Source organism: Ovis canadensis, chromosome 13 (genome assembly GCF_042477335.2).
Source record: "Ovis canadensis isolate MfBH-ARS-UI-01 breed Bighorn chromosome 13, ARS-UI_OviCan_v2, whole genome shotgun sequence".
NCBI classification, from domain to species: Eukaryota; Metazoa; Chordata; class Mammalia; order Artiodactyla; family Bovidae; genus Ovis; species Ovis canadensis.
Genome location: NC_091257.1, coordinates 35,398,783 through 35,414,781, shown reverse-complemented (window position 1 = coordinate 35,414,781; position 15,999 = coordinate 35,398,783). Strand labels below are relative to the sequence as shown.

The 15,999-nt window shown below is 36.9% G+C and overlaps 1 protein-coding gene across 1 annotated transcript in view; it reads right to left on the bottom strand.

The window, feature by feature from the left end:
- Positions 1-15,999, bottom strand: part of MALRD1 (MAM and LDL receptor class A domain containing 1) — a 595,589-nt gene that overhangs the window by 470,407 nt on the left and 109,183 nt on the right. Inside the window, exon 15 of the mRNA XM_069547391.1 lies at positions 176-328. Coding sequence (XP_069403492.1) covers positions 176-328 — 153 coding nt within the window. The remainder of the gene's footprint in view (positions 1-175; positions 329-15,999) is intronic.

Here is a 15,999-nt window from a genome sequence, read left to right as displayed (position 1 = left end):
GAGAGCATCACAGGTGTATCATTATCCCAGAAATGGTCAGAATTCAAAATGTGATGTATAGTTTCTATTGAATGTGATCTCTTTCACACCATCATTAAGCTGACAAATCATTAGGTCAAACCATCATTAGCTGGGGAAAGTGGGTAAGTTTGGAGAACCTCTACAGGCATCTTACCTTGAGATGTGTTGTGAGTGTGATCCCGAGGTGGAGCCTGATCCTCAAATTCAGCAGAGAGGTTACTTCTAGAGCTCCAGGTCCACTCAAAATCATCACCATGGACTGCTTCAAACCAACCACAGCTATCTGTTTCAAAGTCACATTCGGTAACTGAAAAACAAAAACACAGCTTTTCAGTAGACTCTTGAAGGTGATCACGTGTTTAAAGGGTAGCCAGAGTTCAATGGAATCACCTTGTCACATTTCCCTAAGTAAAGTTTTATTTGAGGAAGAAAAGGATGCTATCTGATCCCCTCAAAAAAAAAAAAAAAAAACGGAAAACTGATAGGTAGAATCAACAACTTAAGAATATTTTCCAAATATTTTTCTAACAAATAGCTTTGGGACTTCCCTGGCAGTCCAGTGGTTAAGATGTCACTTTACAATGCAAGGAGGTGCAGGTTCGATCCCTGGTCAGGGAGTTAAGATCCCACATGCCTCGCAGTGAAGAAAACCAAAACATAAAAATAGAAGCAATATGGTAACAAATGCAATAAAGACTTTAAAAAACTATCCTCATCCAAGAAAAAAAAAAAAAAGAAGAGGAAGAAAGAAACCTTAAAAAAAAAAAAAGAAAAGAAACAGCATCATTTGGCCACATTGCTTATAGAACTGCAAAGGTCTAATTTATCCTGATACTTATGCTAGTTTCTCTGTTATCACATTATCTGGAAGGTTTCATTGTTCCTATAGACTACTTTAAACCAAACCATGAAAAACTACTTCTAAAAAATTTAATATTTGAAAAATCCATGATTTTTAACATTAATGTTCACTTCTGATATTTGTAGAGTTACTATTTCCCAAAGCATCAAATGTATCACCTAATAGGCACAAGGCAAAATAATATGACCTACTTTTCAAGTAAAAAGGAAGAGAAACAGTTAATTTCCATAAAGGCATTCTGGAGGAGGAAGAGAAGAAAAAAGTAAAAGGGAAAGAAGGGGAAGTTTTAATAACAGTAGTGTGGAATTAAAACTAATACGTAGTGAATACCTAAGGGAACAGACCCTATACAGTAGCCTTTACATAAATCTAAGTTTCACAATAGTTATGTGGAGAAGGTATTATTATTGTTGTTTTACAGAGGAAGAAAGAAGGTTTAGGAAAGCTTTTAACTTAACCAAAGTCACATAGGTAGAAAGTCGTAGAGACTGATTGAAATCAAATATTCTGGCTTCTACTCTAATATTTTTCTGCAACTGTTGACAGTAACTTTTAATTGTCATTAGATTGGAAAAGGATAAACCAAAAAGGCATGATCTGAATTTGCTTAGTGCGGATGTTTAGGTGTTACTACAGACTCCAGTGAAAAATAAGATTTGCCCCATTGATGATTATTACATTGGGATCCTTGGTGCTGGATATTTTTATCCAAGGACACAGTAATAAACTGCACAGATCTTCCTTTAAAAAAACAATTTGGAAAGTAATCAGTATATTTAAGAGATAAAAGTATAAAGTAAATCACTCAATGAAATTATAAAATTTTACATGGTAAAGGCAATTTTATCTAACAATAAGTTATGTTTAATTTTGAAAATGCTCCTTCCACATGGGAAATGGTGACTAGTAACATAATAAAATTTTTTTATTGTTTTAAGATTCTAGATTTCAAAAATATGTTTTCTATCAGGTCTTCTGGCCCAAAATATGGCCAATAGAATACTTTCAAATGTTATCAAAAGTCAATGAGAAGGCATGAATACATTTAAAAATATTTTGAAAATGTTGCATCAACTTTAATAAGCAAGCAATAATTATATTTCAAGAGACAAATAGAAATCATCAAAATGGAGAGACAATTGCTACAGTTAGAATAAAGATTTTCAAATAAAGTCTAGAAAGCAAAATTAAGTGCTATTCAAAAGTGACAAACAATAGTGATAAATATGACAAACTAGGGACAAATGCTAAGAAAATTTAACTCTTTGTATTTTCAAAAGCCATCTCTACCAATACAAATAACCCATAAATATGCATAGATTCCAGTATGTAGATGCTATTTCAATCCCAAAGAAAGCAAATACTTTTGATTCCTATTTCAGACAATCCCAAAAATAGGATCCAGGAGTTTTGTTATGCACATATAGAAAGAAAATAAGTTGTTGCTACTGTATAATATCTATCCCACATAGATCCCTGAAAATGGAACTTTGTCATCTACTATCATGGGATATATTGCCATGGAAATAAATGAATATTCAAACAGTAGTAAAATTTAAGAAACTACTGCAGCAATTCTGTAGTTCTCAGATAAAAATCTTTATCTTTGAAGAGACTTAGGAGGCAATTATGCTGTTAAAATTCAAATATGCCTTGTTAGTATACTTTGTTTCTATATATTTAGATTTCTACACACATTTAAAAACTCAATTTGACTGATCAGAGACATAATAATCAGATGAAACCTTCTCAAATTAAATAGGACTTCCCTGGTGGCTCAGACGGTAAAGCGTCTGTCTACAATGCAGGAGACCCAGGTTCGATCCCTGGGTCGGGAAGATCCCCTGGAGAAGGAAATGGCAATCCACTCCAGTACTATTGCCTGGAAAATCCCATGGACAGAAGAGCCTGGTAGGCTACAGTCCATGGGGTCGCAAAGAGTCGGACACGACTGAGCGACTTCACTTCACTTCAAATTAAATACACACCTTGTCAATGGTAAACAAATGTCCTAGTCTGGAGGGGGGATGTGGATAACGGGGGAGGCAATGGATATGGACTTCCAACCTACAGAACTAAGAGATAGTAAATAAAAGTTGCCTTAAGAAACTAAGTTTGTGGTAGTTAGTGAACTAGCAATAGAAAACTCATGTATTGAGTAGAGACTGATGGCTGATTTCTCCAAACACTCTGGAGATAACTTTCCATTTTCTTCTGGTTTCCACTGTTTCCATTACAAAAGTCTAATAGTCAATCTTTGACAGTGATTTATACTTTTTTCTAGCTGTTTTAAAAATGTTTCACTTTGTTATAGATTTTTAGCAATTTCACTATGATGTCCCCACATGGTTTTCATTTTTATTGTTTTCATGCCCATAGGGCTTCTTGAAATATGGTTTTGTATCCTTTTCAATTTGAAAGCTCTTAGCTAAACTCTCTATGAACACTGTCTTGTTTTTTTTTTTTCTTTTTCTGGGACTCCAAATATATAACACTAGAAATTCTCACTGCTCTCACATGCTTTTTGTCTTTTTCTGTAGTTTCAATCACTTTATTTTACTTCACCTTTTCTCCCGATCTAAAGTCTAATTCCCTTATCTCATTAGCTGTGTATAGTATGCTGATAAACCATTGATGAGTTCTGAATTTTGATTATTTTATTGTTGGAATTTAGAAATTTCATTTAGTTCTTTTTTATGTCTTCTAATTATCTGCTCAAATTCTCAGCTTTTTTTTTTTTTAAACTTTGAGCATAGTCTCAATTCAATGTCTGATAACTGCTTTATCTGGAGGGATTTTTGTTTGGTTTCAGTTTTAATTGAGCTTTTTCTTTCCTGTGGCCTCACCTCATTGGTGTCTAAGTGCTTGACACTATACATAATAAAAGGTAAAATAATTTGGGACCTAAGATATTACCTTTTTTCAGTAAGATTTATGTTTGTTTCTGTGGGCATGAAGAGTAAATAATATTCGAAGATTACACAAAACTAACTTCAGAGATTGAGGGTATTTGGAATTGGGTTTGAGACTCTGAGGAACCATACCTTGCAGTTCACACAGATCTCTTAGATACAGATTTTAGGCACTGCAAACAAAACTGCAGAGTTTACCAACCCATATTTAGTATACTAAGCCTGGACTCCAACATGTTCCCTTGTCTAACAAGACTTCCAAATTTCTATACAATAATTCTCAACTACCAGTTCTGTGTTGGCATATGAAGTGGTACTAAACACCAGGTTCCGTTATCAGGGCTTATATCTCACTGGTCACTTAATTTGTCCCTTTTTACATCTTCAATGGATTCAAGTGATTTATAAACATCTTTTTTATTTTATTTCTAGTTGTTCTCAGAGGGTGTCCCAAAAAAATCTTCCATAACTAGAAGTTCTAGAATTTTTTATTTCCTTTTTTTTCATTATTTATTTATTTTTATTTTACTTTACAGCACTTTATTGGTTTTGCCATACATTGACATGAATCTGCCACAGGTGTACACAAGTTCCCAATCCTGAACCCCCTTCCTACCTCTCTCCCCATATCATCTCTCTGGGTCATCCCAGTGCACCGGCCCCAAGCATGCTGTATTGAACCAAGACTGGTGATTTGTTTCTTACATGACAGTATACATGTTTCAATGCCATTCTCCCAAATCATCCCACCCTCTCCCTCTCCCTCTCCCTCAAAGTCCAAAAGTCTGTTCTATACACCTGTGTCTCTTTTGCTGTCTTGCATACAGGGTTATCATTACCATCTTTCTAAATTCCATATATATGTGTTAGTATACTGTATTGGTATTTTTCTTTCTGGCTTACTTCACTCTGTATAATCAGCTCCAGTTTCATCCACCTCATTAGAATGGATTCAAATGTATTCTTTTTAATGGCTGAGTAATACTCCATTGTGTATATGTACCACAGCTTTCTTATACATTCATCTGCTAATGGACATTTAGGTTGCTTCCATGTCCTAGCGATTATAAACAGTGCTGTGATGAACACTGGGGTACATATATCTCTTTCCATTCTGGTTTCCTCAGTGTGTATGCCCAGCAGTGGGATTGCTTGGTCATAAGGCATTTCAATTTCCAGTTTTTTTAAGGAATCACCACACTGTTCTCCATAGTGGCTGTACTAGTTTGCATTCCCACCAACAGTGTAAAAGGGTTCCCTTTTCTCTACACCCTCTCCAGCATTTATTGCTTGCAGACTTTTGGATCGCAGCCATTCTGACTGGTGTGAGATGGTACCTCATTGTGGTCTTGATTTGCATTTCTCTGATAATGAGTCATGTTGAGCATCTTTTCATGTGTTTGTTAGCCATCTCTATGTCTTCTTTGGAGACATGTCTATTTAGGTCTTTGGCCCATTTTTTGATTGGGTCATTTATCTTTCTGGAATTGAGCTGCATAAGTTGCTTGTATATTTTTGAGATTAGTTGTTTGTCAGTTGCTTCATTTGCTATTATTTTCTCCCATTCAGAAGGCTGTCTTTTCACCTTGCTTATAGTTTCCATTGTTGTGCAGAAGCTTTTAATTTTAGTTAGATCCAATTTGTTTATTTTTGCTTTTATTTCCAGTATTCTGGGAGGTGGATCATAGAGGATCCTGCTATGATTTATTTCAGAGAGGGTTTTGCCTATGTTCTCCTCTAGGAGTTTTATAGTTTCTGGTCTTACGTTTAGATCTTCAATCCATTTTGAGTTTATTTTTGTGAATGGTGTTAGAAAGTGTTCTAGTTTCATTCTTTTACAAGTGGTTGACCAGTTTTCCCAGCACCGCTTGTTAAAAAGATTGTCTTTACTCCATCGTACATTCTTGCCTCCTCTGTCAAAGATAAGGTGTCCATATGTATGTGGATTTATCTCTGGGCTATTTTGTTCCATTTATCTATATTTCTGTCTTTGTGCCAGTACCATACTGTCTTGATGACTGTGGCTTTGTAGTAGAGCCTGAACTCAGACAGGTTGATTCCACCAGTTCCGTTCTTCTTTCTCAAGATTGTTTTGGCTATTCAAGGTTTTTTGTATTTCCTTACAAATTGTGAAGTTGTTTGTTCTAGCTCTGGGAAAAATACCACTGGTAGCTTGATAGGGATTTCATTGAATCTGTAGATTGCTTTGGGTAGTATACTCATTTTCACTGTATTGATTCTTCCCATCCACGAACATGGTATATTGCTCCATCTATTACTGTCCTCTTTGATTTCTTTCACCAGTGTTTTTGAACTCCTTATTGCCAAATTCAGACTTAAATTGAAGAAAGTAGGGAAAAGTAGACCATTCAGGTATGACTTAAATCAAATCCTTTATGATTATTCAGTGGAAGTGAGAAATAGATTTAAGGGTCTAGATCTGATAGATAGAGTGCCTGATGAACTATGGAATGAGGTTCATGACATTGTACAGGAGACAGGGATCAAGACCATCCCCATGGAAAAGAAATGCAAAAAAGCAAAATGGCTGTCTGGGGAGGCCTTACAAATAGCTGTGAAAAGAAGAGAGGCGAAAAGCAAAGGAGAAAAGGAAAGATATAAGCATCTGAATGCAGAGTTCCAAATAGCAAGAAGAGACAAGAAAGCCTTTTTCAGCGATCAATGCAAAGAAATAGAGGAAAACAACAGAAATGGGAAAGACTAGAGATCTCTTCAAGAAAATTAGAGTTACCAAAGGAACATTTCATGCAAAGATGGGCTCGATAAAGGACAGAAATGGTATGGACCTAACAGAAGCAGAAGATATTAAGAAGAGGTGGCAAGAATACATGGAAGAACTGTACAAAAAAGATCTTCATGGCCCAGATAATCATGATGATGTGATCACTAATCTAGAGCCAGACATCTTGGAACGTGAAGTCAAGTGGGCCTTAGAAAGCATCACTACGAACAAAGTTAGTGGAGGTGATGGAATTCTAGTTGAGCTGTTTCAAATCCTGAAAGATGATGCTGTGAAAGTGCTACACTCAATATGCCAGCAAGTTTGGAAAACTCAGCAGTGGCCACAGGACCGGGAAAGGTCAGTCCAATTCCAAAGAAAGGCAATGCCAAAGAATGCTCAAACTACTGCACAATTGCACTCATCTCACATGCTAGTAAAGTAATGTTCAAAATTCTCCAAGCCAGGCTTCAGCAATACGTGAACCGTGAACTCCCTCATGTTCAAGCTGGTTTTAGAAAAGGCAGAGGAACCAGAGATCAAATTGCCAACATCCGCTGGATCATGGAAAAAGCAAGAGAGTTCCAGAAAAACATCTATTTCTGCTTTATTGACTATGTCAAAGCCTTTGACTGTGTGGATCACAATCAACTGTGGAAAATTCTGAAAGAGATGGGAATACCAGACCACCTAACCTGCCTCTTAAGAAATCTGTATGCAGGTCAGGAAGCAACAGTTAGAACTGGACATGGAACAACAGACTGGTTCCAAATCGGAAAAGGAGTACGTCAAGGCTGTATATTGTCACCCTGCTTATTTAAGTTCTATGCAGAGTACATCATGAGAAACGCTGGACTAGAAGAAACACAAGCTGGAATCAAGATTGCCGGGAGAAATGTCAATAACCTCAGATATGCAGATGACACCACCCTTATGGCAGAAAGTGAAGAGGAGCTAAAAAGCCTCTTGATGAAAGTGAAACCACAGAAAGGGAAACCACTGATGAAGGGGGACAACTGTATTAAAATATGTATACAGTAATTATGGGCACATAATGCTCTGGTAGAATTTTATTTGTGGAATGGTGAAAAGTTATTTTTCCTAATGTAAATTGTTTTTGAAAGAAACAAAGAAAACGTGTGTGTATATTTAGATGTATATATAAGATACCAATTGATATGTGATAAATAACATAAAATATTCATTTAAAAGCTTTCCAGTCTACTATATCTTATGTCAATATTTAAATTTAATAAATTTTTGTATCTATATAGCTTCTAAAATATTTTATTAACAGGTGTTGCAATGGCTTCTATATATCTAAAACAGGAACTACTATTAAATACATTCTTGGAATACCAAGTCAGAAATGGAAATATGGTCCAACTTAGTTATAAATAGTCTTTCATTTCTGTTTGGGAAAGGAAAAGAATGAGGAAATATGGAAATACCAGATAACGCTAAATTTGAACCTTTTGTATTCTTTAAAAATCAATAAATTATTGTTAATATGTTTTTTAATTTGAGGTTTGTCCTAAAGCTTGAGCTCCTAGTGTTACTAATTCATTTATCCATAAGGATGAGAAATCCTTAGAAATGCTGTAACTCCCACAGGGAATTCTGAAAGGTCAAGACTATTCCACCCAATAATCAAAAATATCATTTTAACAAGGAAACAGGATGTAGGAATAAGATAACTTGCAAGGTAAGCCTAGAAAATCATGTAATAAAAAGGCATCATTAAGACATGATACTGATAGGAGACTATATAAAACTGGACTTGCCTTGCATCTTAAAATGGATAAGATAATTATATAAGTGACTCAGAAGTGACTGAGGAACAGGATATCTTGGGTAAATGAAAAAACCCTATAAATGATAATTAAATAACCTGAGCTTATTAGCTCCGCAGATAATTGGGCTCTTCTCAAGAAATAGAAAATATCTGAAATCATTAGGTTAGTCTGAGGAAAGAAATACAATACCTATACAAAAACAATCTAACAGGATAGAAAAAAAAGTTAACCCTTTTTTTAAAAAGTCATCATTCATGTCTGTCTACTCGGGGTAAAAAATAGTAAGCCTTTTTACAAATCATATTTTCTGTATTTATACCACTAGAGTATTCATTCAGTATAATTATCATCTCAAAAATTGTTCCTCATAAGTTCAGGTTAGGGAGATGAACATAATGAGTTTATTACATGTCTGTGCATGGCTTATTCTTGCTCTATGGAAGCAGCAAAAAATGAGACATTATTAGACATTTTTCCATGGAAATGTGATGAAGCAGAATCTTTGCTCTTACTCAACAAAAGGTAGGGAGTTCTCTTTGTTTATATTTCTGGTAAGGCCTTGTGATCTTGAATTATTACTTAAGATGGAGCTAGTCTAAGACATGGTTATCCCTAAGATTCAGTTAACCTTATTCAAGTTTTAAAGAGAGTTAAGAATGTTATTCACAAATGACTAAAAATTTCAGTAGTAAACTAAAATGAAAAAGGAAACGTATCCATTAAAAATACCCATAGACACAACAGTCTACAGATGGTAATAAAATTAAACTGTTTAAAAGTGTCATCTCAAAGCTTTATTCTCTTACTAAAATGGTTTTCTTAAAGAATATCAATGGTTCTGAAACCAGAAGTATGGATAGAGTCTTCTTACATGTATGTATATGATTAACTGAAGAAACAAGATGAGAAAAAGTTGAACTGTGCTTTTCCTTTTAAACTGAAAACTAAACACAGAATATTTTCTTTATAATGGAACTGTCTTTTGAGCAAAAATGTTACATTTTGATTTCTAAAGTGGTGTTTCAGAAATCTGCTCTATACATGTTCTGCCACAGATAGAGCACAAGCTTTATAAGCAGATAAGCCAAGGTGGAATTTTACCCTTGCCTTTTACTAGATTTGTACTTTTAGTTGTTGATCTCTCCAGAGGGAATTCCTACTTCTTTGAACCCTTCCACAAATTACACAACACAAGTCTAAATCCATTAACAAGTTCCTCCTAACACTCCTGCTAAAATGCCCCACAAGTCCCCACAGTAAACCATTTTCCTTGTTCTGCAAGTATCAATCAACACAGCTTTGTTATAGGGATTGTATGGTATTCTCTGATGGTTTTCCCTTTAGTCATGTATGGATGTGAGAGTTGGACTATAAAGAAAGCTGAGCACCAAAGAATTGATGCTTCTGAACTGTGGTGTTGGAGAAGACTCACAAGAGTCTTTGGACTGCAAGGATATCCAACCAGTCTAAGCTAAAGGAAATCAGTCCTGAATATTCACTGGAAGGACTGCTGCTGCAGCTGAAACTCCAATATTTTGGCCACCTGATGCAAAAAAACTGACTCATTGGAAAAGACCCTGATGCTGGGAAAGATTGAAGGTGGGAGGAGAAGGGGATGACAGAGGATGAGATTGTTTGATGGCATCACCAACTGTATGGACATGAGTTTGAGCAAGTTCCAGGAGCTGGTGATGGACAGGGAAGCCTGGAGTGCTGCAGTCCATTGGGGTCGCAAAGAATAGGACACGACTGAGCAACTAAACTGAACTGAACTGGTCTTCTCTGATGGATGGGCATTAGTACCCTCCTGTCTGGTCTCAAAATAATAAGCAGAGTGATTCTATTAAGTCAGTTTCTGGAAAGCCTCTCTGCAAAGTGCCACAGTGGTTCCCCATCTCACTCACTTAAAGCCAGTGACCGTACAATGACCCTGTAAGGTCTTAATTGAATGGCATTCAAACTTGGTTTCATATTAAAAATCACATAGGGAGCTTTGAAATTGCTAATGCCTGGGCTGCACTTCCAGTGACTGCAGTGTTAATTGGCCATGGCATCTAGAGCTTTAGAAGCTCTCTAGATATTGGAATGGGCAAAGAGTTCAGGTTTTTCCATGAGATGTTATGGAAAAACTGAAAGAAACTTTTGGCCAACCGAATACTTATCAGGGCCTTCCTGGTGTCCCAGATGGTAAAGAAACTGCTTGCAATGCTGGCAAGACCATTCCCTGGGTAGGAAAGAGCTCCTGGAGGAGGAAATGGCAACCCACTCTAATATTCTTGCTTAGAGAGTCCTACGGACAGAGGAGCCTGGTGGACTACAGTCCCGAGGGTCACAGAGAAACTTTCAATTTCTTTCTTTCAATACTTTTCAAATGCAGTCAAGATTGAGAAGCATAGCTTTAGATATTAGTTTATTTCTCTGGCCTCATTTCCTATTATTTTTATCTTTTGTTAAAGGAAATCCTTTCTTTTTTTTAGAATTTTATTTATTTATTTATTTTTGGCTGTGATGGTTGTCCGTTTCTGATTGGTCTTTTCTCTAGCTGTGCCAAGTGGGATCTGCTCTCTAGTTGTGGTGCAAGGGCTTCTCATTGAGGTGGCTTCTCTTGTTGCAGAGATGGGCTCAAGGGTGCCCAGGCTTCTGTAGTTGAGGCCCATGGGTTCAGCAGTTGCAGCTCCCAGGCTCTAGAGCACAAGTTCAATAGTTCTGGTGCACAGCCTTAGTTGCTTCAAGTAATGTGGGATCTTTCCTGATCAGGGATCAAACTTGTATCTCCTGCATTGGTAGGCAGATTCTTTACCTGAGCCCCCAGGGAAGCCCTTACTTTTTTTCTTACAATCACTCTCTTCCAGCCAAACAGATCATTTGCTATTGCTCAGACTCACCAGATAGCCTCCTGTCTCAATCCCTTTGTTCTTGCTTTCTGCCTGAAAATCTTTTCTCGGAGATATTCTCAGTTTATTTCCCTTCCCTTCTTCCATCTGCTTTAAACCACCTTGTCCTTGAGAGCTACTATGATGATCCTATTTAAAATTTCAAAGTCCTCCCCTCCATCATTACCTGATTGCCTTTACACCACTCTATTTCTTACAACGTATACCCCTTCTGAAATAGTGTGCACTCTGCTCATTTATCATAGTTTCAGTCTCTCCTCTACTTGGAAGCAAGTTCCAAGAAGAGAGGGATATCTGTCTGTTTTACTTACTGTGGGATCTATATGCCTGGCATAGACCAGGCACTCAAAATGCACTTGTTAAAAGCATCAGTGGTGACCTTCCTTTTTCCAGAAATAATTTTTTTCTCATTTTATTTCCCCTCATATTCTTGATTCTATTACTGAGTTAGACATACTTAGTTGGGACCCCCTAATACAAGCCCATTTATCAGTCCATCCACCCCTAAAAATCCACTCCTTTTTTTAACTAGGTTTCTCCTTTGTCAGAGTTCCCTAATTGTGTCTCTCTCTTTAGGTTCTATTTGACCCTTTTTTTTTCATCTTACTTATAATTATATTTAATTGCCTCTCAAAGGAGTTGTAATTAAATATCATAATTCATCTGGAATGGAAAACCTCAAGTGGTGTCACCATGCCAGAATTTCAGTTAAAAACACTGGCTCTTAGCCTATACTCTCTCCCCAGAAAATTCTATCCAATATCAAAGTTACAATTACTTTATTATGCCAATAGAATTATTCAATAATTATTTCATCAACTCACTGTCCTCTTGTTAATGCCAGAACCAGCCAAACTACAGACAATAATGATCTCCTCCTTCAACCTTACTTCTCCGTCTTACTCACTCTATATCCTGTGATTCCAGATAAAAATACTGATAAATATTACATAAGACATCCATTTTCCATTTTACCAAAATTCAGGGATGCCCCTGGCATCCAGTGGTTTAAGACTTCACCTTCCAATGCAGGGAAGACTAGACACGGACCTTATATCCTCCACAAAAATTAACTTCAAATGGATCACAATCCTAAATGCAAAATGTAAAACTATAAAACTCCTAGAAGATAACTTAGAAGAAAATTTAAATGACCTTGGGTATGGTGAAGACTTTTTAGGTACAACACCAAAGCATAAGCTATGAAAGAAATAATTAATAAGCTAGACTTCATTAAAATTAAAATTTTCTACTCTGCAAAAGACAATGTCAACATACAATATTTGTCTGTGTTTGATTTATAAGTCACAGGTATGTAATATACAGCAAAGGGAATATAAAGTTGGTAATATTATAACTTTGTATGGTACATAATCTATAAAATATAGAATTATATGTTGTATACCTGTAACTAATACTGTACGTCAACTATACTTCAATTAAAATTTAGAAAGACAATGTCATGAAAAGAATGAGAAGACAAACCACAAACAGGGAGAAAATACTTACGAAAGACACAGCTGATAAAGGACTCATCCAAAATTTAAAAAGTCTTAACACCCAACAATAAGAAAATAAACTGCCTGATTAAAAAATAATCCAAAGACTTGACACACCACCAAAGAAGATACACAGCTGGCAAATACGCATATGAAAAGATACTCCACGTTTGTACATCATCAAGGAAATACAAATTGAAACAACATTGAGATACCACCATACACCTATTAAAATGATCAAAATCTGGAACACTGATGACAACAAATGCTGGTGAGACTGTGGAGAAACAGGAACTTGCATTCATTGCTGGTGAGTATGTGAACTGGTACAGCCACTGTGGAACACAGTTTGTCAGTTTCTTAGAAAATTACACACAATCTTACATGTAATCCAGCGATCATGTTCCTTGGTATTTACCCCAAAAGGAAACAAAAATGTATGTCCACACAAAATCCTGCACATAGATGTTTATAGCTGTTTTCTTCATATGGAATATTGAACAATGGAATATTAATCAGCACAAAAAAAGTAGTGCACATGAAAGCCACGAAAAAACCTTAAATGCATATTACTAAATAAAATAAGCCAATCTGAAATGGCTATAAAGCATATGATCCCAACTACCTGACCTTACAGCAAAGGCAATAAACACTGTGCACACAATGAACGGATCAGTGTTTGCCCATAGTTGGGAGCAGGTGAGGGATGGAGCAGCAGAGAACAGAGGAATTTTTAGGGCAGTGGAAATATGCTGCATGATACTGTAATGATGGATATATGTATTTATATATTTGTCAAACCCACAGAATGCACAACACCAAGAGTGAACCATGAGGTGTACTGTGGACTTCGAACGATTACGATGTGTCAGTGTAGGTTCATCAACTATAAGAAATATCCCATCCTGGTGGATGATGCTGATAATGGTAAGGGTTATGCAAGTATTGGGGGTAGGGGTTCTATAGAGACTTTCTGTACCTTCTCAGTCATGCTGTGAATTTAAAATTGCTCTAAAATTTTTAATTTAAAAAAAAAAGGCTAGTGCACTAAGGGAAAATTCTGGTAACTTAAGACTAGGACCAATCAAAGAGTCAATCTATACCTTTCACTCTAACTCTTACATACTTCTCATCAGAATTAGAATTATGGCTGTATTAGTATAATATAGTCTCCCCACTAGGCTGTAATCCCTAAGAAGGTAGGAACTACCTGTGTCTTGTTCATCCTGTAAACAGCTGTTGAATCAAGTACAGTGCTTGATAAATATTTATTGAATGCATAAACTAACCCCGAGGACAGCAAGTGTTAAACGACACTTGCTTCCTACTATTATCCACCCTTTTCAGGCACCCTCCCAAAGTATCCACTCCTCTAGCGCAATATTACAACACTAATGTCCCAGGTAAAAACTTTCCCAGCTAATATGCCTCACTCTACTTTTATCAACAATTTGATTACACCATGCAAACCGTGCTTCCAGCCAACTTCACCTGTGCTGTATGGAATTTTCAACTTAAATCAAGAAATGTTTATTCTCAAACTTTTCATTTAACTCTCCCCACAAGCTTCTCATTTTAGAATCTGACTCATGCCTATCCTGCTGCTGCTGCTGCTGCTAAGTCGCCTCAGTCATGTCCAACTCTGTGAGACCCCATAGATGGCAGCCCACCAGGCTCCCCCGTCCCTGGGATTCTCCAGGCAAGAATGGAGTGGGTTGCCATTTCCTTCTCCAATGCGTGAAAGTGAAAAGTGAAAGTGAAGTCGCTCAGTCGTGTCCGAGTCTTTACTGCAGCCTACCAGGTTCCTCCATCCATGGGATTTTCCAGGCAAGAGTACTGGAGTGGGGTGTCATTGCCTTCTCTGCATGCCTATCCTAGTCCACCCTTATTATCTATGAAGCAAAATCAGCTTTTTCTATTAGTTGCATTTTTATGTATATTTTCATCTATTTTTTTATTTTTAATTGAAGGATAATTTCTTTACAGTATTGTGTTGGTTTCTACCAACACAATATGAATCACAAACATCAACACGAATCAGCCATAGATTTACCCATGTGCCCGCCCACTTGAACATCTCTCCCACCTCCCTCCCCATCTACCCCTCTAGGTTGTTACTGAGCCCGGTTTGAGTTCCCTGAGTCATACAGCAAATTCCCATTGGCTATCTATTTTACATATGGTGATGTATGTTTCCACATTACTCTTTCCATACCTCTCACCCTCTCCTTCCTCCCCGCCACCAGCTGTGTCTATAAGTCTGTTATCAATGTTTGTGTCTCCACTGTTGCTCTGCAAATAGGTTTATCAGTACCTGATGCTGGGAGGGATTGGGGGCCGGAGGAGAAGGGGACGACCGAGGATGTGATGGCTGGATGGCATCACGGACTCGATGGACGTGAGCCTGAGTGAACTCCGGGAGATGGTGATGAACAGGGAGGCCTGGCGTGCTACAATTCATGGGGTCGCAAAGAGTCGGACACTACTGAGCGACTGAACTGAACTGAACTGAACCATCTTTCTAGATTCCATTCTAGATTCTGGTCAGAATCTCCATACTCTTCTCCATAGTGGCTGTATCAATTTGCATTCCCACCAACAGTGCAAGAGGGTTCCCTTTTCTCCATACCCTCTCCCGCATTTATTGTTTGTAGAATTTTTGATGGTCATTCAGACTGGTAAGAGGTGATATCTCATTGTAGTTTTGATTTGCATTTCTCTAACAATAAGTGATATTATCTTTTCAAGTGTTTATTAGCCATCTGTATGTCTTCTTTGGATAAATGTCTGTTTAGGTCTCTTGCCCAATTTTTTATTGGGCTGTTTTTCTGGTACCAGTTTGTATGAGCTCCTTATATACTCTTGAAGTTAATCCTTTGTCAGTCGTTTCATTTGTTATTATTTTTTCCCATTCTAAGGGTTGTCTTTTCACCTTACCTATAGTTTCCTTTGCTGTGTAAAAGCTTTTATTAGGTCCCACTTGTTTATTTTTGCTTTTATTTCCATTACTGTAGGAGATGGGTCATAGAGGATCTTGCTGTGATTCACATCATAGAGTGTTCTGCCCATGTTTCCCTCTGAGGTTTATAGTTTCTGGTCTTATATTTAGGCCTTTAATCCATTTTGAGTTTATCTTTGTCTGTGGGTTACGAAGTGTTCTAATTTCATTCTTTTACCTGTAGCTGTCCAGTTTTCCCAGCAGCACTTACTGAAGAGATTATCTTTGCTTCATTGTATATTCTTACCTCCTTTGTCAAAAATAGGGTATCCATAGA